The following is a 22,802-nucleotide window of genomic DNA, read 5'->3' on the forward strand; positions in this document are numbered from 1 at the left end:
AGCACGAAGCCCTTCTACAGTCCCCTATCTGTACCCCACAGGTAGCACACACCCCACCACTGGGGCCCAAGAGGTGAGTGTCTTAGGGACACTGAGCTATGAGGCTGATCTTACCCTTTCCCCAACATACCCATCCTCAAGTTTGAATATGTCGTTCCCTCTCTTACCACCTCCCAGGACTCCCCAGCCAAAGAGGAACTGGAACTGTGAACAATCAAGCTTTATTTTTACAAAAATGAACATTGTAGCATGTCTTAGCAGCCAGCCTGAGATTGGGTTGTCTCAGAACTCACTCAAAACTGCTGCGTTCCCTTTGTCCTTCCTCAGTTTCAAAGTGAGACCAGTCCACAGTGCCCCAGGAATGAGCCCCAAGAGCTTGGTCAAGGGAGGGGACTGACTGAGGAGGGCGGGGCCAGAGCAGAGGATTGGCAGCCTCACCCCTCCTTCCAAGGAAGGGGCAGAAAGGGACGGCTGGAGCCTCTCACCTCATGAAGCTATCACGGCTCTAACAAGGGGTGAGGGGTAGGGCTGGCCTATCCAGACCAGATCCTTGCTCTGGCCAACAGGGAAGCAAGTCCCGGCCAGTTTCAGCTGTTCTCTCAAAGCAGCAGATCCTTTCTCTCCATCTAGTTCCTGGGAGGGGTACCCCCAATTCCCGGGAGTCAGCAGCCTTTACCTGACGGTGCCCAAGCACTGTGGTCGCAGGTCTAGGAGCACAGGCATCGGGGGGTGGGGGAGGGCAGAGGTATCCCTGCACCCTCCAGGCGGAGAGGTCCCTGAGTAGCTGGCCTCCCTGGCCCACAGGCCGGGGTGGCCCTGTCACGGGTTCTGAAAGTCCAGGACGTGGAGGTTGTAGGACAGCGCCGCATAGAGGTGCTTGGTGGTGAAGCGCAGGCAGTACACGGGGCTGCTGAGTGGCGTCGAGGTCAGCGGGAAGGCCTGCAACGGAGGGAGGGGGGGCATGGCAGGAGCAGCCCTACCCTGCCCGGTCCAGCGCAGGGGGCCAGGTCGCATGCCGACTCCCCTGCTTCTCCAGGCAGCCAACCCCCACCCCCACCCCCAGTACAGCCACTAGTAAGGAGTCCTGGCATCTCAGAGCGGGAGTGTGCGGCGCACTTACGTGGAGGCAGGCCCTCTGGCGCCGGTCCCACAGCCGCACGACCCCGTAGTAGGAGGACCCGGTAGCCAGCAGGTGGTTGCCATCGGTCTGCAGGCAGTACAGGGTGCTGTCGTGGGGCTCCTCCCACTCCATGACACATTTCCTGTGCGGGAAGAGGCCGTCAGAGGGAGGGTCAGGGGTGCCCGCTGCCCCAACTTCCACAGGGACCTTAGAAATCCATTCTGGCCCAGAGGCAGAAGCTGAATCACCTTCTCTTCAAAAACCAGACTTAAAGGGACCAAGCCTCCTCTGTAAAGCTCTCTTTCTAGCCAGTGCCCGAACCCCAAGCCACATGAGGCCCTCACTTGTGCTTCCACGGCTGGCTACATGTCACACGACTTGGGTGGCAGGGCAGAAAGGCGGGCAGAATGCTGATGGACGGGCCGCTGACTCCCCGGGCTCTCCAGCACCCAGTGGCTATGGTCTCCAGGCCAGGGAGCCAGGGCTGCCAAGTGAGGAACTGAAGCGCGATCTGACCTTGCTGGCTGCCACTCCTCACCTCCACCTGCAGGGCCTGTGCCGTATGGGGGCGCCCCAGGAGGGCCAGAGGAAGGGCCGGGACTGCCGCCCACCTCCCACCTACCACACTCACCGGACACTGGCTCGGAGGTCCCAGTAGCGAACGTAGGTGTCATAGCCACAGGACAAGAGCGTGGAAGGGGACTCATACATGACATCCAACACCCCAGCCCCTGGGGGGAAGTCGCTGCCCAGGTGCATCATTAGCTGCCCACTGGGGAGAGAACAGAGGGGCAGAGGAGGAGAGACTGTCCCACCTCGGCCCCCACACCGGCTGGTAACCTAATGGCCTCGGTCCCTGGGGAGATGCCGCTCTCCCTCCTGAGCTAAAATCAGGCTCCTTTCGGATGGGGCCAAGGGAAATGGCCCAGGATGCCCACCCTGTCACCCCAGTCCCAGTGCCTGCCCCTCCCCCAGCTGAAGGCCTGCACCACACCTGCTCGCTGCCCAGCGGCCGTTCTCAGGGTGGAAGAATGGGCCCTGCGGCCGGGCCGGCCCCCTCCCGTGCACGCGCACACTTGGTTACTTTCTACTTCTTGATCCTGCAGGTCATGCAGCTCTGAGCTGCCTGAGTCCAATGCCTTAATTCCTGCCTGTAATCTGGGGCTCAAACCTCATTGGGGATAAAGACCACACAAAGGGAGAAGGGGAGTCCCAGGAGATGTTAAAACAAGTAAACACCTTTGTGTCTGGGGAGAGAAATCGCTGAGAAAGCAGCTTAGCTGGCCGGTCCCTGGTGTTCCTGGCCCGGCTGGCCCCCAGCCCGGGGCGAGCACGCCTGTGTGATCACAGCCCCCAGCCTGCTGGGCTGCAGCGCGCTCCCCACCCCTCGCCCCTCCCGGTGGCCGAGAGCAGATTACTGAGAAGAACAATTTCTTTGTGACTGTGTAAGTCCCTCCGTGACCGCGGCAGTGGGCAGACCCCTCGCCCTGATGCCAGACCCCTAGCAACCACGTAGGGGGGCCTTCTGGCCCTAGCAACTACCCCTCAACATCAAGTGCACCCGCTAATCCCTGTGGCTAGGGAACGGGGAGAAGCAGGGAGTTTCTGCAGGATGGGGGGGTGGTGAAGGAGAAAAGGGACACCCTCCAGGCCTGATCCCGAACTTGCACCCAAGAGCCGCCGGGCCCTCCTCCCTGGCAGGATGGGAGAAGGAAGGCCACGCACGCTTCCCAGGTCAGAGGCCCTGGCGGCAGGAGGGAGCACTCCCCCCTCTCACAAGCAGTGCTCACCACCAGTGTGAGAGCGGACTTCGGCCCCAGGCCTTCCCGCTCTCACCCTCAAGCTCTCTTCTCCCCAGTGGAGCCACCATCTTCCCTAGAAGCTGAAGGAACAGAGGCGGCAGCTCAGGGTTCCCTTCTACCTTTCCCCTTTGGCCCTGGGCAATGAGGAGACCCCCCAGCAGGTAGAGCCCCTGCCCCCAGCCCCCTTGGGCGGTGTTCCTCTTTCCGGGGTAAGAGGTAAGCCTTTGTGGTGGGGGACCCTGAGAGGGATCAGGCTGAAGGCCAGACCCTAGAGATCACGGACCTTGGCTCCCAGGCAGGGCCCGTCTTCGCAGAAGGGCCACCAGCTATGACTGCCCCACGCCGGGGCAGCCCAGAGTCCCTAAAGGAGCCCATCCCCCACCCCCACCTCTCTTTTACAGGTGCTCCTGGACAGTTGTGCACACCCAGGGAGGGGGCTGTTTGGCTCCACAGTTCTCCCTCCTTCCAGATTTGGGGGCCCTGCCCCTTCCATTAGTGAGGCCTTCAGGAATGACGGAGGAGCTCTCCCCTTTAATCTGCAGAAGTAATTTCATGTTTGTTTGAAATAGAAGATGAAAGGCGGTGGGGGTGGTGGCGTGAAGCCCAGCATGGCTCTACCTGCCTCCCCCCGGTCCCGGGATTCAGAGGGACAGAGCTGGGCACCCCTGCGCCGGACGGGCAGCAGAGTCAGGACCGCAGTATCAGGGCAACACCCAGACCAAGTCCCTCTGGGCCCCTGTGCCAGGATCCAAGCCACCCCTAGAAAGGGTCATGCCAGCATCTATGATAAGAAACAGAACCCTGCCTGCCGAGGGAACCCTGAGGGCCTAGAGTAAGCACCGGCCGGGAGGCCGCGGCCAGTCGCGGAGCCCCATGTCCGCCAGCCCAGCTGGGCCCGAGACAGTTGCTGCAGCCTGGCGCTCGGAGTTCTTGAAATGGCCACACACACTTCAAATGGGCCAATAAAAAGATACAATTTCTTTGGCCTCTGGGCCTGAGGCCCTCCAGACTGCTGTGCGGTGCCCGGGAGGTGAAGTCCGGCGTCTCCGCGGACACAGCCGGCTCTGGGAAAGGGCCTGTCCCTCCAAACAGCAGCCCCGCGTGGCCCTGGGAGCCCTGCTGGGGCTTTGATTTGGGAAAACAAACAGAAATGGCACCATGGGCCCTCAGCGGCCCCCACCCCAAGACCAATTTAACTAGAAAACTCTAGCTCAACAGCTCTGGGGAAGGGAGCAAGGTTGGCCCGACAATAGCTCTGAACTTTGGGGAAAACGGGGACAAAACCAGCTGTCTGTCTCCTCAGCCCCTCCTCTCGGGCTCCTTTTCTTCCTGCAAGTGTGTTCTTGTAAAAACGATTAGATTGCAATTTGTATAACATGGTGACCCCCAAATTCAGACGTTTCACCCCTTTTCTCCAGAAAGAATGTCAAGAATGCTTCTCGGCCTCTCACTGTGGGGGGTGTGGGGGGTGCAGAGCCTTGGCTGTCGAACAACTTGTGTGGGAACAGGACTGCCCCTCAGAGTCCCGGGCCACGACGGGAGTGAGGGCCGGCTCCGTCCCTGCGGAGGGCCAGACAAAAAGGCCATTCCCTCACAGCCGCTGCACACAAAGCCCGGGCCTTCAGGAGCTGCTGAGGGCTGGGGGGTCCTCCACACGCCGGCCTCTCCTGAGCCTGACTCCAGCAATTCTCTTTGCACCCAGGGAAAGATAAAGACCGAGGGGCCGCCCCTGTGAGCCTGATGGGCCGCCCCTGTGAGCCTGATGAGCAGGCCGCGGAGGGCAGCGTTCTCTGCGATGCGCCAGAGGACCTGGGTGGGAAAAACAAGCAGAGGGCGTCCTCATCCCCGGGACCTTAAGGGGGCAACCAGGTGAGGGAACCGGGGCTCCCACCCCGCTGCACAGCAATTCCATCTCAAGGGAAGAGGGAGCCTCGGAAGGAGTACTGACAGAGAAAATCTATTAAGACACCGACCCCTCTATCGCCATCTTTAGGGGACATCTAGGGACAGCTAACTGGAGGACGGTAGTGGCCCTGAAGACCCAGATGTCCCAGTTGGGACAGCCCCTCCCTTTCATGGTCTGGGCCTGCTGAGCCAGAAGCCCGTGCCCACCCTCCCCCAAGTCCGCTCATCCCAGCCTCCACCTGCCTCCCTGCCCGGCCCGCCTGTGCTCCCAACACAACCCACAGCCTGCAGAAAGTCCTCCAGGGCTGAAGGGCCCCAAGCTGGGAGAAGCCAGATTCCCCCACCCACCTCCCGGCCTGCATCTAAAAATGCCCGTGGCCCCCACACCCCTTCACAACCACTGTTAACACATGGGGTTCCCAAGGATGTTCCCTGGAGATCCTAGAGGTTCTCGTTCCTCCGCCTGGCATGGATGTGTGACCCGAGGACGCAATAGGACAGGGCAAGGAGGAAGAGTGACACACAGTTCACCTTCCTGCAGCTCAGCTCCCAGGGACAGAGGATGCGGAGGTAGAAGCTGGGCCAGACAGGTTCACTCAGGAGAGGAGGCTTTTCCTCCTTCCCACCCCCACTCTCCTCTCTCTCCCTTTCTTTGAGCAACAGTCAAGGAGCACCTTCTGTATACGAGGCATTGTGCTTTACCAGGAACTGCAGGGACAAGTCAAGGATGGCTGGGGGAGTTCTCCCTGTCCTCTAGGAGTTTTCAGTCCAGGGAGGGAGGGAGTCAGTCATGTACCCAACTAACAATACAAGGGGTGACCGGAGGGGTCCCTGAAGAGAAAGGGAAGTTTTACTGTCAGAGGACAGATAAGAAAACATTTTGGCCTGTGGGCATGGAGTGGTTCTCTAGGGAGTGACAGAAGCGGGATAGGCAATGACAGGAGTGGGGGGGGGGAATATGGCCCAGGTGAAGGACCCCCCCACCAGCAGGAGGGCCAGAGTCAAGGCACCGGCACTGGCGCCCTGTTTGCACCTGGCAGACCCTCCCGTCCAGCCAATCCTTTTGGCCCACGACCACCCCTGGGTGCGCACTGCTTAGCGGACATGAACTCTGGGAGGGGCAGGGAGTCCCCAGGCTTCTCAGCAGAGAGGAGTTGGCCTTGTCCAGCCCTCTGGTGGGGAGGGCCGGAATCAAGGAGGCACGTTAGGTCCCAAATGTAACACCATAGTGGTGGAGACAAGAAGCCCACGGAAGCCTCGCCTGCCTCTGCGCCACCGGGCGAGCGGGAAGGGCCCTGCCGGAGCCCACGGCCTCGCCCCCGCATGTGTGCGCGCGCGTGCATGGCCCCCGCGCCCGCCCGTGCACACGTGTTCAGACACAATGGCTCAAAGGCCAGGCAGCCGGGCAGCCCACTTTGTACTGCTAACAAGGGGCCCGTAATTACAGGAAGGGGCAGCCGGGCAGATAAAAGGATACAAAATTTCAACATCTGTTGCCATAAAGGGATAAGGAGAAGTGAAACGCAAAGTATCAGTTTGGTGTCAGCAGGCAGAGAGCCAATTTCAAAGAGTTCAGGGGGACAGAGGGGACAAGAAAGAAAAAGGAAAGAGGGGGGAGAAAGAAAGAAAGAAATTACAGGGTTCCTTAAAGAGGTAAAGAAAAAAGAAAATGAAAAAATCTGTCAGTAATACTTTCAAAGGAGAAGGCAGGTACTTTAAAGAGGGCAGTTCCCCAATCACCCTGACCGAGGACCAGGCTGCCCGGGGCGGAGGCAGAGCCACGGGCAGAGACGAAGCCACACCTGGGCCGGGTGGGCACAGCCACTGCCCTCGATGGGACCCGGCTTGTGCTTGCGACACCACGTCCTGCAGGCCGTTAGAAAGGGCTGCAGCCTGGCCCTCCCCTTTCTCAAGGCCACCCCGGGGCCCACGATGGCTGCCAAGGAGGCCCTGTGAGTGCTCTAAGGGTTACCAACTCCAGCCACGGGGGCTAGGGTCAGGAAGGCCTGGTGACGGTGGTGCTGTCTGCACCGAAGAGTAAGCAGGATTGAGATGGGGGAGTCCAAGCACGGGGCAGGGGCAGCTAGAGCAGAGGCTCTAGTGGGAAAACAGAGGGCACCTGTGGGGAAGTGTGAGACGCCTATCTGCCCCAACTTCAGTGAGAAAGAGGAGACTCAGGGGCTTTAGGGTAGACAAGGAAGAGTGATGGGGAACAGGGATGACCTTGGCTGGAAAGGGAGAGAAGGCGATGTGTGCAGAAGCCCACACATACTCACACTCCTGGGACTCAGAACAGTCAAGGCCCTAGGAGTAGCCAGGTCACCTCAGCCAACACCTCTCCCCATCCCAGTCCCCAGGCTGGCTTAGAGCTGCAGCTGTTGCCACTAGGATCGCTGTAGGTCGGCGCTCACAGGCCTCCATCCTGTAGCCCACCTGTGCCAATGCTAGATCCAGCTCAAATGCCCTTGGCCAAAATGCAGAACCCATGGTGACAGCAAGCCCAGGAGGAGGGCTGTATATGGTGTTAGGCCAGTCCAACCTCCCAGGCCTTTCGGAAGCTGGGGGTATATGCCACACAGCACCCTCCTTGGGACCTAGCTGAGGCTCCTGCTCAAATGCACACAGAGCATGTAAAATGGGCCTGCATCCCTTCAGACCCCAGGCTCAGGAATGGGAAGGCTTTGGCCCAGCTTCTTGGGGTCTGATGGGACCATGGGGCCTAGCAAGGGATGCTTCAGTGGTTGGCTGTTGGCACTGTGTGTCAAGATAGAGCCCTTGGAGGCCTGCAACCTGGCCTGAAGGCTAGCTCCCCTTGTAGGCAGGAATACTCTGGCACTTCCAAGTCAGGTCAAGGACTCCATCTTTCTTTCTGCCTGGTTTAGACAGGTTAGAAATGGAAGAAGGGAGAGAGAGAGAGCCAAGCTCTTGCCATCCAAGCAATGGCCGTATGCCCATAGTTGCTCTCTGACCTGTGTACCCCAACGCCTCCCCCTCCCCAGCTCGTAGGGACAACAGAGTCTCCAAGGGTCTTGATGGAACGAAGGGCCAAGGGAGCCATGGTGCCTTTGAAAGGGTACTGTAAGAAGTAGCCTAAGCGACCTGACAGCAAGGCCCCGAGACACAGCAGGGAGAAGACGGGTCCAGCAGGGTCCCTACGCTCCCCCCAGGTGTGTCCCAGCCCCCACCACCATCCTGAGGGCGGCCCCAGAGGGGTGATGCTCCGAGCAAAACTGCCCCTCCAGCACTCCTTCCCCCCAAGGCACAGCACACACATAAAAGCGAAAATCCCGGCGCTCCTCAGGTTTCAGCAGTGACAGGTTAAAAGCAAGGAATCCACCCAGCCCCGCACAGCGCCCGCCACCAGGTCCTGCCGGCGGTGCGGCTCCACCTTCCAGATTGGCCTGTCAGTCAGGCTTTGGCATTATTGAAAGATCAAACTCCGTCCTGCCTGTTCATTACCTTAATCCTATTTTCTACATGGCTTTATTATCTGCTTGGGCTTCTCTGGGAAAGACAGCTACAGACAGTCACCCTGTCCGTCCGCTTCCTCCCACCAAAAGCAGATGCCTCCAGCAGGCCATCCTTCCTTCGAGCTCCACACCCCTTGGTCCTCCAAGCTTCCCTGGGAACCGGACGGATGTTTCAATGAGGCCTGGCTCCTCACGGTGGTGAAGAGGGGGTCTGAGGGTCAGAGAGAAGACAAGGCTACGTGTTGCCTGGGGTGGCACTGCCACTGGCCACCCAAAGTGAGCAGGGCAGTTTCTCATTTGGGGTCTCCCTGGGTTCTGGACAGACCCAGGGTTTAGGAGGAATTAGGGATTTCATAAGTGAGAGCTATTCAAGGAGCTGGTGTCTTACAACTACATCCTGACCCTAAATCTGTGCTCAGGAGTAACCCCCACCCCCAAGAAAACCACAGGCAGAAGAAGCCCTCCAAAATGACTCGACCTTGGAGATGAGAGTCGGCCACGGTGGTGCACCCCCCCTCCCCAGCCCCCACCCCCGGCTCATTCACCATCCTGAGCACAGGCCAGGGAGGATGCCAGGCCCCAGGGCCAGTCACATGCCTGAGAATGACCTTCAGCAGCAACTCCCATCCTGTGGCCTGCAGCCTCGGGTACTGTCAGGAGCCTTCTCTGGGCCATGAGGTCCTCAGGACCACTTGGCCTCCAGTGGTCACGAGGCCACAGGTACTTAGGGAATTAAAAAGCTGAGCCTCTGCAAACTCTAAGGTCCTCACAAGGAAAGCAGCCACGGGTGAGGAAGCAGAGAGTGGACATGGGTACCGTATGGGCACGTTTTCAAAATAATGTCTTTTTCATACTAATTCTGTTAAACAGAGAGAATTAAATCTCATTTACAAATGTGGAAGCCGAGGCCCGGAGGCCCAGTCGAGGCCCCTTATCACAGAACTGATCCACAGTAGAGTCAGTTCTAGAACCCAAGGCCGCCTGACCAGCAGCCTGTGCTCCCTCTGTAGCCGCTCATCCTCCCCAGCACATAGCAGAGGACAGGTTCCCTCTGCCTGCGGCCCACACAGAAGTAAGAAGTTGCCAGTGGCAGGAGTCTGGCAGGGCAGGCCGTGAGAACAACTCTCTCAGAGTGCACACACCCCAACATCCCAGAGCCTACAGAACAAAGGGAGCCTTGGAAGTCTCAGCTGTGTGATGCGACCATCAGCTACACTAACAAAGATGGAAGATCTAGGGGCGCCTGGGTGGCTCAGTTGGTTAAGCAACTGCCTTCGCCTGAGGTCATGATCCTAGAGTCCCAGGATCGAGTCCCACGTGGGGCTCCCTGCTCAGCGGGGAGTCTGCTTCTCCCTCTGACCGCTCCCCTCTCATGCTCTCTCCTCTCATTCTCTCTCTCTCAAATAAATAGATAAAATCTTAAAAAAAAAAAAAAAAAAGATGGAAGATCTAGAATGCAGAAGATGACAGCACCTGCACTCATCGGCTCACACCTGGAGTGCTCTCCACTCAGCTGTGGACATCCTGTTTCAATAAGGATGCAACCAGGGACGCCTGGGTGGCTCAGTTGGTTAAGCAGCTGCCTTCGGCTCAGGTCATGATCCCAGCGTCCTAGGATCGAGTCCCACATCGGGCTCCTTGCTCCGCAGGGAGCCTGCTTCTCCCTCTGACTCTGCCTGCCACTCTGTCTATGCTGGCTCTCGCTCTCTCTCTCTCTCTCTCTGACAAATAAATAAAATCTTTAAAAAAAAAAAAAAAAAAAAAGAGGGATGCAACCAGATAAACTGGAGAAGCTTTCAGCTGAGCATGGTCCTCAAACAAGTAGGAAACCAAGATCGCAGGTCACCCACCCAGCTACCGCTCACTTTCTTCCTTGCTGACCCAAATCGGAACCTGTGCCCCCTCACCTCCCCCACTGCCAGGATGCGTGCGGGGGTGGGGAAGCCGAGCTCCTCCCCAGGCCCAGAAGGTCAGTCTGGACTGCTCATTCCATTTCCCTGGCCATAGTTTGGTTTGGGGCAAGTAGTGGAACACACTTTTGGCTCACTAAATATGAGAAGTCTGCTTGGGGCTCCTCTAAAAGGTGTCCCCATCTTAAAAAGAGACCCCAGCAGGGACGTGTCCTCTTCCTTCCTTCTCCTCTTTGGGTACTGCCTTATGGGTTCGTAGGGCTTTTGTGAACAAGCCTGGGGGTAAAGGCAAAACCCACTTTGAGGTGGCAAAGCAGCAAGCTGAGAAGACGGGCTCTCGACTTTCACGGAGCTGCCGAACCCATCAATCCTGGAACCAGCGAACCACCCAACTCCTGGACAGACTCCTTGTCAGTCAAGATAATAATCCCTCTATTGTTTGAGCCACTTTGAACTGGGTCCTCATTACTCATAGCCCAAAGCACCCTAACTGAGGTTCATGAGCAACAACTGAAGGTCCTCAGACTTCTGGCCTGATAAAGAGAAGACGCTGCAGGAGCAGGACCAGAGTTTTCAGATATTTAAAGGCCTGTCTTCGGAGGCACGATTCAACTTGCTGCTTATTGCGGATCACGGCTCCTGGAAGCAGATCAAGCCCTGATGAAGGACAGGCACGAGAACTCTCGGAGCGATCCAAAGACGTAATGTGCTATCTGGGGAAGGTGGGAGTTTCCTATCCCTGTGGTTGGATGACCCCCAAGAGAATGTTGTGGAGAAAACGGTATCTAATGAAAACATCTCATGTGTTTAAGAAAAGTCTTTCGGAGGGTGCCTGGGGGACTCGGTTGGTTGAGCATTTGCCTTTGGCTCACGTCATGATCTCAGGGTCTGGGGATCAAGTCCTGCATCGGGCTCCCTGCTCAGCGGGGAACCTGCTTCTGTCTCTGTACCCCACCACTCTGCACCTCCTTGTGCGCCCCCTCTCTCTCTCAAATAAAATCTTTTGGAAAGACTGACAATACAACAGATTTTTAGGAAAACCAAAGATATGACTAGTACTTTCCTGGAGACAGAGAGAGAAGGAGACGAGCCAGAGCAGCGAAGGCACGAGACAGGTGGGCAGAGCGCGCCCTCACCGCTACTGTCAATCACGGCATTGCAAGCCACAACAGGGGGCCTGGGGCTAGGGGGAGATTTCTCACACTTCACCCCAAGAGCACAAAAAGAAAGTCAATAATTTGGACGTCATCAAAATTTAAAACTTGGGTCTTTTATCCTGTCAAGAGGATAAAAAGTCGGGTGTTTGGGTGACTCAGTCGGTTAAGCATCTGCCATTGGGTCAGGTCATGATCCCAAGGTCCTGGGATGGAGCCCCACATTGGGCTGTCTGCTCAGCAGGAGCCTGCTTCTCTCTCTCCTCCCCACTTGTGCTCTCTCTCCCCCTCTCTGTCATGGTCTCTCTCAAATAAAATCTTAAAAAAAAAAAAAAAAAAAAGGCTAAAAAGACAAGCTCCAGACTTAAAGGTATAGGCAAACCACATGTCTGACAAAGGATTCATATCTAGACATATAAAGAACTCTCAAAACTCAACAGTGAAAAAGCAAACTATTCAATTAGAAAATGGGCAAAAGACCTGAGCAAAGATTTATACAGAGGGCAAAAATATACAGAGGGCAAAACAGCACATGAACAGGGGCGCCTGGGTGGCTCAGTGGGTTAAGCCTCTGCCTTCAGCTCAGGTCATGATCTCAGGGTCCTGGGATCGAGTCCCACATCGGGCTCTCTGCTCAGCAGGGAGCCTGCTTCCTCCTCTATCCCTCTCTCTGCTGGCCTCTCTGCCCATTTGTGATCTCTGTTTGTCAAATAAATAAAAAAAATCTTAAAAAAAAAAAACCCACATGAACAGATGTTCATCATCATTTGCTATTAAGGAAATTCCAGTTAAAGCCACAAGACAGCACGCCTGTGAGAATAGCTAATACAGACCATCGTGATGGTTCCAAATGCTGTTGAGGATGTGAAGGACCTAGATGTCCCTTAGACCAGGGCTGGATTATAAAACGATACAGATATTCAAATCATTTGGGGCATTAATCCCAGAGAAATGAAAACCTAGGTCCACATGAAAGCTTACACACAAATGTTCATGACAGTTTAAATTGCAATGGTCAAAAAGCTGAAAATAACCCAAATGTCCTTCCGTGGGGGGGGGTGCTGCTCAGTGGGGGATCGCTTTGGTGCGTCCCCCCAGGGGCCACTACAAGCAACCTCAGGTCAAGTGTTCTTGGTATATCTGCTATGCTTGCACGAGAATAATACTGGGGGAAAAGCAAATCTCAAAAGGTTACATACAAAAAAAAAAAATAAAGGTTACATACATTATTTCACTTATATAACACTTTCAAGCCAACGCAATTACAGAGACGGAGAACATGTAAGTGGTCGCCAGACATTAGGGACAAGAGGGAGTACTGGAGGGGACAGGAGGCAGACAGTGTGACAATGAAGGGCTCTCACAGTTCCGTATCCTAACTGAGGTCACAGTAATGTCGATCTACACATGGGATAAAATTGCACAGAACCACTACACACACACACACACACACACACACACACACAGAAATGACTACAATCTGAATGAAGTTCTGTGGATTATACCAATGTCGATTTCCTGTTTCTAATTTATATTACATATTAGCCTACATATTATCTAATCTTATAGAGGTACCTTGCTGTCCTATTCCTGGAACTTCTTATGAATCTAAAATTATTTAAAAATAAAAAACTAAACAAAAAACAAAACAAAAATTCAACAGAACGGGAGACAATTGGATGGGAATGTGTCAGGTCTACCAAGGCAGAGAACTGTGAATAAAACCTGGATGTATTTTAACTGTTCCATATAATTGTCTTTATGGATCTGTAGAAGATCACTTCCAAAATTTCTGTATTTTAGGACAGATGGGCTTTTATGTCACCACATAATCAGGCACTCCTTACAGGAAAAGTATCACAAATCCAAACTGTTATCCTCATTTCTACATGAAATGATTTACCCATTAGAAACTCCTTCCAGGGGCGCCTGGGTGGCTCAGTGGGTTAAAGCCTCTGCTTTTGGCTCAGGTCATGATCTCAGGGTCCTGGGATCGAGCCCCATGTCGGGCTCTCTGCTCAGCGGGGAGCCTGCTTCCTCCTCTCTCTCTTTCTCTCTGCCTACTTGTAAAATAACTAAAATATTTAAAAGAAAGAAAGAAAGAAAGAAACTCCTTCCAACAGTTTCCTTGAGCTAATTAACAGGGCCAGGAGAAGGCCCGTGCCTTGGAGGCAGTCAGTGGGGTCTTGGGCTGGGCCGGGCGCTTCCCAGCCTCCTCCTGGTCCACCTGGTCCCACCGGAAGCCAGAAGCCAGCAGCTACAGCCGGAAGCCAGAAGCCGGGGCAGGTTTTTGCTGTGCCTCCCTGGCTGCTGCGGTCCTACAGGAAGCCACGTGGGCTCAGGAATCTCTTACCTGTTGAGGTCCCAGATTCTTAGGGGTGAGAAGTGCCCACAACAAGCCGTCCCTGTCACAAAAGAGCTGCCAAACAAAAGGAGAGCAGAGTCAGGGCGGGCTTGTCAGAACTTGTGGCAACGATGGCGAAACAGTTGCAAGTGTAGTGCTCCTTGGCGGGGGGGGGGGGGGGGGGATCACCCATTGGAAACAGGATGAGAAAGCTGCAGGAAGACAATTGGAAGGTGCGCAGAGGTCAACAACCCTCCAGTGGCCCTGCAGGTGTAAGGACAGCAGAGCTTACCACGCAGAAGGGTCTCGGGGTCTCTGCCCACCAGAAAAGCACATCTCTACCTGGGCAACCCTCAGGCCAGGGGAGGGCGGGCCTGTCAGGCTGCAGAAAAGGCCCCCGCAAACAGGCCCTTGTTGGGTTCAGGAAGAAGATGCTGCAGCCAGAGGTCAGGGTGGTTGCGGGACACTGCTGAGGGTTTGTAAAAGCTAGGGAACCGTGCTGCAAGCACAGGGCAGGCAGAACGGCACGGGCCTGAGCGGAGGGAACCACCGAAGACCAGTAACCCAAGGAAAAGGTGAGACAGGCGGTGTGCTGGGGTGCAAGGGCAGCAAGACAGAGCGTGAAGGGCCGGGCAGCCGCCACTGCCATAGAGTGCAGCACAGTGATGTGCCCTATTTCCCCAGAGTAACTCTTAAACCTCTGAAAAATTCACATGCCACCTGCAGTTCCAATTTTAGGTGGAGGCACAAGACTAGTGGGCAAGCTCTGTGCCGTGAGCCAGGCCACCTGGAGCCCCAGGACCGCACCTGGGACCTAGTGCCAGACCATACCTTGGCCGAGGACTCACTGGCTGGGGAGGGATGCCGGCGGGAGCCCCAGCTGGGACACCTAACCTGGAGCAAGCGAGGAGCTCTGGGGTGGGGAAGGGCCACATCCCTACAGGTCAGGCCCTGGGGGTGTGGGGGCTAGGCAGACTAATGACACGTTGGAGGTGTGGGGCTGTGGCCCATCCGCCCTGGCCCTGCCCAGCACCTGTGGCTCTCTGGTCCTAAGCAGGTCTGAGGGCAGACAGAGTTCTGCAGCGAGGGCTCTGAAGAAGCCCGTGGCCTTGGTGGGGGTGGGGGGAAGGCGGCCTGCAGTTGCTGGTTGGGGAGACGTGTGGGAGGCATTGGCCAAGCCACTGATGGACAATCAACACTGCAGGGCCAGTGTCTGCTTTTAAACCCCAGGCTGATAAAAAGGCCATAGGAGCCAACCTGGGGCTTCCGTGCCTCCAGCAAGACTTCCTCCAGGGATATGCGCCATCATCCCAGCTCTGTCCCAACCCACACAGGAATGTCAGCAACCACTCCACCGGAATGGCGGCCAAAACAGCCAGTCTGTCCTGCCCTAAGTGACTCCCTGCCTGGAAAGCAGCCACTGGACACTGAAGTCCCAAACTACAAAGCCCAGAGATGTTGTCCTCACCTCCCTCCCCTCGACATTTTTCTCTTGAGGGTAATCCATTAATAACTGGTCAAGCCAATTACCTTGCGTTGGGAACATAATAGCCACTTGGGAAGCATCGGAGCAGGCAATTGGGCTCTTGAGACTTTTGAGGAGCACAGGCCAGGTGAGGAGCGTCGGCAGAGACACAGACATCTCCGAGGCAGGCCTCGGACCGGCCACATGCCACATTAGTGACAAGGTAAGCTGAGATGAGGGGGAAGGGAGGAAGCCCCCAAACCTGAATCTGCCACTCCCGACAGCTCCCAGAAGGCTGGGGTGAGGCCACAAATGCCTTCTTCTGGGAGCCGCCCCCGGCCTTCTCTATTCCTGCCCCGTCCATCCGCACCAGCAAGGGCACCTCTCACCTTCACACACACAAAGGCCCTTCATGACTGCCCGACACAGCGCCCAGAAATGTTCCTTTCCAAAAGCCACCCTCTTCCCTTGCCCAACCCTGTGGTGCAGGGAGGAGGAGACGGAAGGAGAGTAGAGAGCCCCCACCACCCAAGGGGACCTGAGCGTGTAATCAGATTTAACAGTCGGTAAAAGCCCTGTAAGCAAGTCAAGCAGCTTCGCAGACAGGTCCCACTGGGGACATTCACTGCGACTCACACCCAGACCACGGGGACTGCCAGGATCGCGGGGGTGAAGCTGGCTGCGGACACAGCCCTGCACACTCTTCCTCCCTGCTTGCAGCCACACGTGCTCCTCAGCTCGGCCTCCAGAGCCCATGGACTTCAGGAGGCATTAGGCAAAAGCCACAGACCAGCCATGTGCAGGGTCAGATGATAGCGGTGTGCCCAAGGGCACAGGGCACACAGAGGGGGACACATGGAGGGGACACACGGAGCACAGGAGAAGACAGAACCTGCAGTCCTGGGATGCCCAAAGGATGCCTCCCACCACCCAGGAAGTTCACCAGAGAGAAGCTAGGATTCCCACCGCACAGGAAGGGAAAATGAAATGCTGGCCCAGCTCCCAGGAATTTTCATGAAACCCCTCCGCACACTTGTTCCTCTCCCCAGAGCCACACCAGACAAGGGGCTCCCAGCCTCAGGAGCCGGTGGGGTGGGGTGGGACATGTGCATCGCTGGAGGCCTCCTGCCCCAGGAGCTCAGCCTCCACGAGGCCGTCTCACCTGCACAGAATGCCACCCCGCCTCCCGGGCATCAGCCTGCCTTCAGCCACCAGCAGATCGCCCACGGCCTCCCTGGGCCAGGTCCTGCGCCCCACAGGCCGAGGTTCCCAACAAATGCTCGGAGTCACGTGACCTCAGCAAACACACACACCACCCCTTCAACAGTGCCTCCCAGGGTACTACTCTGGGAGTCTGACCCGTTGAAAGGTCTTTGCTACCATCTCATCTTAGAGTCTGAAGTTACAGAAAAAGCCAGCTCTCAGAAAGAAAAGAAGATTCAAGTGGCTTTTGCCCTCCAACCCACCTCATTCTTGGGGTGTCTTAAGGACAGGGATGGCAAACCCGTGCTGAAGCAGAAGCTGCTAGCTCCCCGGGGGACTTGACCAGCCTTCCTCTGAGTCCCCACCACCCTTTATCTTGCCCTCAGGGGACACATGGTATTTGGGGGGTTATCTCCCCATCTTCCCTTTGAGATCATGGACCAGCCAGTGGCTCCTGCATCCTCTGGTGCCCAGTACGGGGCCTGGCCTAGAAGTACTTGGTACAAGTCTGTGGAACCAGATGGAAAGGACCCTCTGGAGTTCACAGCCAGCAAGGCTGGGGAAGCTAGACATATGAGCTATGAAGGCAGTCCCTCTGCTTCCTAAGTGACTCCCACATCACCAGACTCAGACCCGAAGGGCACATGCCACAGTCCCACATCGCTAGGGCAGATGAGAAGGACCAACAGTGCTTACACATTAATGTCACACCACACACGTTCTTGTGCAAGCACACACTCTCTGAGCTTGAGGGTCTAAAAGTCATTCTGATTCTGGGGCGTCTGGGGGGCTCAGTCAGTTAAGCATCCACCTTCGGCTGAAGTCATGTCAGGGTCTGGGGACTGGGCTCCCTGCTCAGTGAGAGTCTGCTTCTCCCTCTCCTCTGCTTCTCCCCGCTCATGCTCTCCATCTCTCTCTCTGGCTCTCTCAAATAAATAAAATCTTTAAAAATAAATAAAAGCCATTCTGATTCTATAAAGTCCACTCTTTTCAGATGAGAAAGCCCCGATCAGTAGCCAGGCTCCTCCCATGTCTCATCTTGCCCCAGACCTTGTCTAGATTCCTGACCTACCTTTCCCGCCCCCTGGCCCCAGCACAAGCAAACCTGGCACCCCAGAGTTCATCCTCAGGCCCAAGAAGATGATGCAGGAGCCCCCACATCAGAGAGAGACCCCAGGAGCGTTAGGGGTTCTGGCACGCAAACTGAGGGCTGGAAAACAGCAGGAATCAGAAGAGAGGCGTGAGGGAGGAAGGGAAATGACTCGGGCACGAGCAGGCCAGGAAGGAAGGCTCTTGATGCCCCTGCCCCCTTCAGGCCGCCTGAATGACACTCGTCATCTGTGAGCCCTTGCCATGTGCCAGGTTCCGAGGAAGGTCTCCAGAACCTCACCCCACCTAATCCTCGTGACCCACTGTAGCAGGAACCACTGTCCTATTTTACAGGCCAGAAAACTGAGGCCCGGGAGGAAGTGCGCCCTGTGCCAGCTCCCATGGGGAAGCCATGAACAGGGCTGGAATCGGAGCTCAGGCCCAGCCCGGTGCCTTCTCTCGCCAGCACCTCGTGTGATGCCCGACACAGACTGAAGACCCCACATGCTTGTCGGGGGAACAAATGGACGACGGGACAAATGGCTCCACCTGGAAGAAAAAAGGGGCGAGCGAGCGGCTCGGAGGCGGCAGCGGAGCAGCGTGCTTCGCAGCTGTGCCCTGCGGCTGGCCTGGAGCCACCCAGCTGGCCCGGCCCCGGCCGCCTCTGGGCCGCGGCTGACACACTTTGGCAAGGGAGGCCACCAGAGCTGTCACATCATTCACCAACATGCCCATCAAGTGTATTCAGTTCTCTTCAACCCGCATTGGCATTTTAATTACTGTTGGGTAAACTAATTTGTACAAATGAAGGCCGGGCTGCCTAATAGAATATGCAAGCTCCCTGACCTCTGACAGGCACTGACACGAGATACAAAGGCCGCCGAGGAAGGCTTTTTATCTGAGCCTTATTACTCTCTATTACTCTAATTAGTCAGGCTCCAGTGCTCCTAATTGGAGGAAAAATTGCAATTAAATCAATTTTTGATGGGCTGCAAGTGGGCTCCCGAACCGCCCTGCTTGTGAAACACTGATATTATAGCAGCAAAGGTCACGGGCCCCATCGGCACCTGGGGGCCCCCCCGAGTTCCCGTGGCCCCCTCCGAAAATGCCTCAAGGAAACCCCAGCCCCTCCATGGGCATGGCCGGCAAGGGTGGGAAGGAGGGAGTCATTAGAACATGTCAGGTCTCATTGCTGCGGCCGCCATCTGCTAACCTGCGCCACTGACATCATTACGGTGGCTCGGTCCCCAAGCAGGAATGCAGCGTGGAGGTCACACAAACTGGCTGGGCCAGGGCAGCCAGGAGCAGGAGTGCAGTGACAGCCCCATGAGGGAGGGCCCCGGGATTGGGAGCAGGAGGGTGAGGGAAGTCAGGAAGGGGAGAACGGGAGAGACACAGGCCGGGGCAGGCGGAAGGGCAAGGCAGCCAGCTCCCCAGCCAACGGGGCACTCCAGGCCACCCAAGGGGAAGGGAAATGTAATGTCTGGAAAGGAAAGCAAAAAGAGAGAGGCAAAGAAACCTTGTTCTCTCTCCGGAAAACATCCCACATTGCAGTTGGGGAACATCCTCCTAAATGCTGTACACGGACCGGAAGGCTGAGAGCACGTCAGACCCGGGGCAGAAGCATGCTGGTGGGCCTACCACCCACAGGAGCACCTGCCTGTAAGGGCCGGGGGTGCCCAGAACTGAAGCTGTGGGACCATGGAGGAGACAGTACATAAGACTGTGTTCACCAAACTAAAGGATAATGAGACCAAGAGGCCTATCTGAAGCTTGACTGTATCCAGTTTAAGGCAAATAAAAAGTAGGTCCATTTCACGTGATCTCAAAGAAATGGCAGAGACAGAAAATATCAGTCCAAAAGGGAGCTTAGCCAACTTCATGGATGGCTGAACCAAAATGGGTTAACAGAGAAAGGAGGCCTTCAAGGGGTCAAGATCAAAATTACATGTGGTAAATGCTGGTCCTCCTACTTAATGGAATATTACACAATCGTTTAAAATGATACTTCTGAAGCATACAGGCAAGATGCTTATGATACTATCAAAAGAGAAAAAGTAGAAGACAAAGAGCCTTCCACAACTACTTTTTAAAAAATTTTTTTAATTTATTTGACAGAGAGAGAGATCACAAGCAGGCAGAGAGGCAGGCAGAGAGAGGGGAGGAAGCAGGCTCCCTGCTGAGCAGAGAGCCTGATGTGGGGCCCGATCCCAGGACCCTGAGATCCTGACCCAAACCGAAGGCAGAGGCCCAACCCACTGAGCCACCCATGCACCCCACAACTATTTTTTTAGAGCCTGTGCATAGAAAAGGAAAGAGTGGAAAGAAACATGCTAAGATGCTCAAAGTGATTATGTTTGGGCAGCAGAGTAATTATCAACTCTTTCTTTTAAATTTTATTTTCCAAATATCCTTCGATGAGCAGGCACTACTTTTGAAAGGGAAAAATGTATTTATGCCTTCTAAGGGAAAACACAACATAACCGGACACCCCTGTCTATGAACGTGTGGCCAAGAGCAGGGAGGCCCAACCATGAGCTTCCCACTAGAACAGATGTCAGCAACTGTGGCCTGGGACACCTTGGACTCAAGCTCTGGGACTGGTCAGTGGCCCAGGGTAGTCAGGAAGCCCAGATCAGGGGCTCCACTGGCCTTCTCCTCCCAACGAGACACTAGCCGATAGCAAGCAAGAGCAACTCCTGACTGCAGCGGCCGGCAGAGGCCCGGAACACCCGCTCGGTCACACATGCACCCACCAAGCCTCTCTTAGCTCAAGTGCATTGATTCCGGATGGTGCAAGTAGCCACCTAGAAGGTCAGGTTCTAGACAGAGTATCCAGAGGCTGGGTTCCAGCATCCACACTTTCACTGCAACCCTAACAAAGGCCAAAAAAGCAAGCTTGCTGCTGCTCCATGGGTGAGTGCAATCCTGCAGCTGAAAAACGCCTCCAAAGAAACACACATGGTCATTTTCCATTTTAACCAATGGCAAAAACTCAGCCTGAAGATGGAGGTAAGATCCTGGCCCAGGTTAGAGGAGAGGAATTTTGAGGTAGCTCTTCCCAAAGGGACACATTCCACTCAAGAAGGAGGAACTCAGAAACCTGTTACAGTGGAAGGACAGAAAAACAGAGAGGAAAAGTCAAGGACACCAAAAACAAGAAGTCACTGTACCATCTATGTGTTAAAGGAGATGTGCTGGGGGCTGCAGGGGGAAGAGCTTCTGCGCTCTGTTTTCCATCTGCATGACGTCTAAGTACAAGAACTGCTCCACCCGATCCCAAGACAAAGAAATAGCAAGATGTCCCAGTGAAGCACAAGCTGGCTGAGAAATGATGACCCAAGACTCACACAACTGTGTGCCCAGCAAGAGGCATGGGAAGAACTCAAGATGGTCACTATTTTCAGAAAATATAATTGCCTACTGAGAAAATCTAAAACTGACCTGGAAAACTCTGACAGTGCCTAGCAAGACCAGCACGCTGTGCACACAGTGAAAAGGGGCGTGGCCTTTGGGCTCCTGGCTCTCCCACCTGGTAAGTACCTGAACTTGGACAAGGTATTTAACTTCTCTGATAACTTCTCTTCTACCTGTGAAACAGAAATAACAGTGGCAAGGCATGGGCTTGTTATAAAAATGACAGGAGATAAGATACTTAAGCAGTGTGTGGCACACAACAGATACCTGCAGACTTTAGCTATTACTACACACCAGCAATTACCAACCAAAATGTAACGAGAAATCAATTCACAATAAAGAATTTAAAAGTTGTAAAATAGCAAGAATAAGCCTAACAAAAACCCCAAACCACCACCAACAGGAAACAAGACAGGCACATAGGAATTAAAAAAAACAAAACCCCAACCATAAAGCTTTACTGAAGGACACAGAATTGCTGAATGAGCAGGAGGATATACCTTATTCCTGGATAGGAAGTCTGAAGATCTAAAACTGTCACTTCTCAAAAACAAATAAAACTGTCACTTCTTCCTTAATTATTCAATAAATTCAATACAGTCCCACCCAAACAAGATTTTTTAATTAACTGATTCTAAAATTCATCTGGAAGTGGAAATGCACAAGAATAACCAAGAATATTTTTTAAAGAACAACAGAAGGGTTTTTTGTGTTTGTTTTTTTTAAAGATTTTAGTTTGCAGGCAGAGGGTGGCTCAGTTGGTTGGGTGTCTTCAGCTCAGGTCATGATCTCACAGGTGGTGGATGGAGGCCTGTCTCACTCTCTGTGCTTAGTGAGGAGTCTGAGATTCTCTCTCTCCCCGACCCCCCATCGCCCCCACTGCCCCTCCGCCAGCTCATGCACACTCACACTCGCTCTAAAATAAATAAATCTTAAAAAAATAAAAGCTTCTATTTTTAAGTAATCTCTATACCCAGTGTGGGGCTTGAACTCACAACTCCGAGATCAAGAGTCATGTGCTCCAATGACTGAGCCAGCCAGGGGCCCCAAGAAAGAAGTTGTTCTACCAAATATCAAATATACGCTAAAGCTGCAGTAGGATGTTCATGCTGGAACAAACAGATCAATGGATTAGAATAAGACTCCAAAGCTATACCCATACATTTGTAAGGAAAAGTAAATCCTAATTTTTTTTTTGTTTTTTAAGATTTTATTTAGGGACACATGGGTGGCTCAGTCATTAAGCATCTGCCTTCTGTCCAGGTCATGATCCCAAAGTTCTGGGATCAAGTCCTGAAACAGGGAACCTCCTTATCCCTCCCCCACTCTCCCTGCTTGTGTTCCTCTCTCACTGTGTCTCTGCCAAATAAATAAATAAAATCTTAAAAAAAAAAAAAAAGATTGTATTTATTTGACAGAGAGGACATAAGCAGGGGGAGTGGCAGGCAGAGGGAGAGGGAGAAGCAGGCTCCCCTGCAGAGCAGGGAGCCCAATGAGGGGCTCCATCCCAGGATCATGGCCTAGCCAAAGGCAGTCACTTAACCAACTGAGCCACCCAGGCACCCCCTAAACGTGGCTTTTAAAGACAGGTGATGAAGAGTGACACAAACAGTAAAGGGTAAAGATACTACAAAATACACATTTGGAAAGAAAATAAAATTAGAGCACTACCTCAGAACAGACTTCAGTTACAGCTGGATTAAGGACAGATACCTTTTCAAAAACTACATGAAAGACCATAAAAGTATTTAAAGAAAATATAGGAAGATACTTTTATAATTTTGAAGTGGGAAAGGCATTCTTAAGGTGATACAAACTCTGAGGCCATAAAGGCAAAAAAGGACAGAACTCTTCACACAACCACACTCCCGAATGACAGAAGACACTATCAATGTCAGCTGAAAGGAATTACCAAATATATAC

The 22,802-nt window shown here is 54.3% G+C and overlaps 1 protein-coding gene across 7 annotated transcripts in view; it reads right to left on the reverse strand.

The window, feature by feature from the left end:
- Positions 1-205: 205 nt before the first annotated feature.
- Positions 206-22,802, reverse strand: part of FBXW4 (F-box and WD repeat domain containing 4) — an 82,145-nt gene continuing 59,548 nt past the window's right edge. For 4 of the 7 annotated variants that reach the window (XM_032313802.1, XM_032313806.1, XM_032313808.1 and 1 more), the window contains 4 exons: positions 13,715-13,780; positions 1,752-1,892; positions 1,121-1,262; positions 206-939 (listed from right to left, as the gene is read on the reverse strand). In XM_032313802.1, coding sequence (XP_032169693.1) covers positions 820-939; positions 1,121-1,262; positions 1,752-1,892; positions 13,715-13,780 — 469 coding nt within the window. In that variant the 3' untranslated portion in view covers positions 206-819. Of the gene's footprint in view, positions 940-1,120; positions 1,263-1,751; positions 1,936-8,326; positions 8,509-13,714; positions 13,781-22,802 lie in introns of those variants that run through there. The other 3 variants (XM_032313803.1, XR_004278895.1, XM_032313804.1) reach the window with 3 other exon arrangements.

The sequence above is a fragment of the Mustela erminea genome, chromosome 14 (genome assembly GCF_009829155.1).
Source record: "Mustela erminea isolate mMusErm1 chromosome 14, mMusErm1.Pri, whole genome shotgun sequence".
Classification (NCBI taxonomy): domain Eukaryota; kingdom Metazoa; phylum Chordata; class Mammalia; order Carnivora; family Mustelidae; genus Mustela; species Mustela erminea.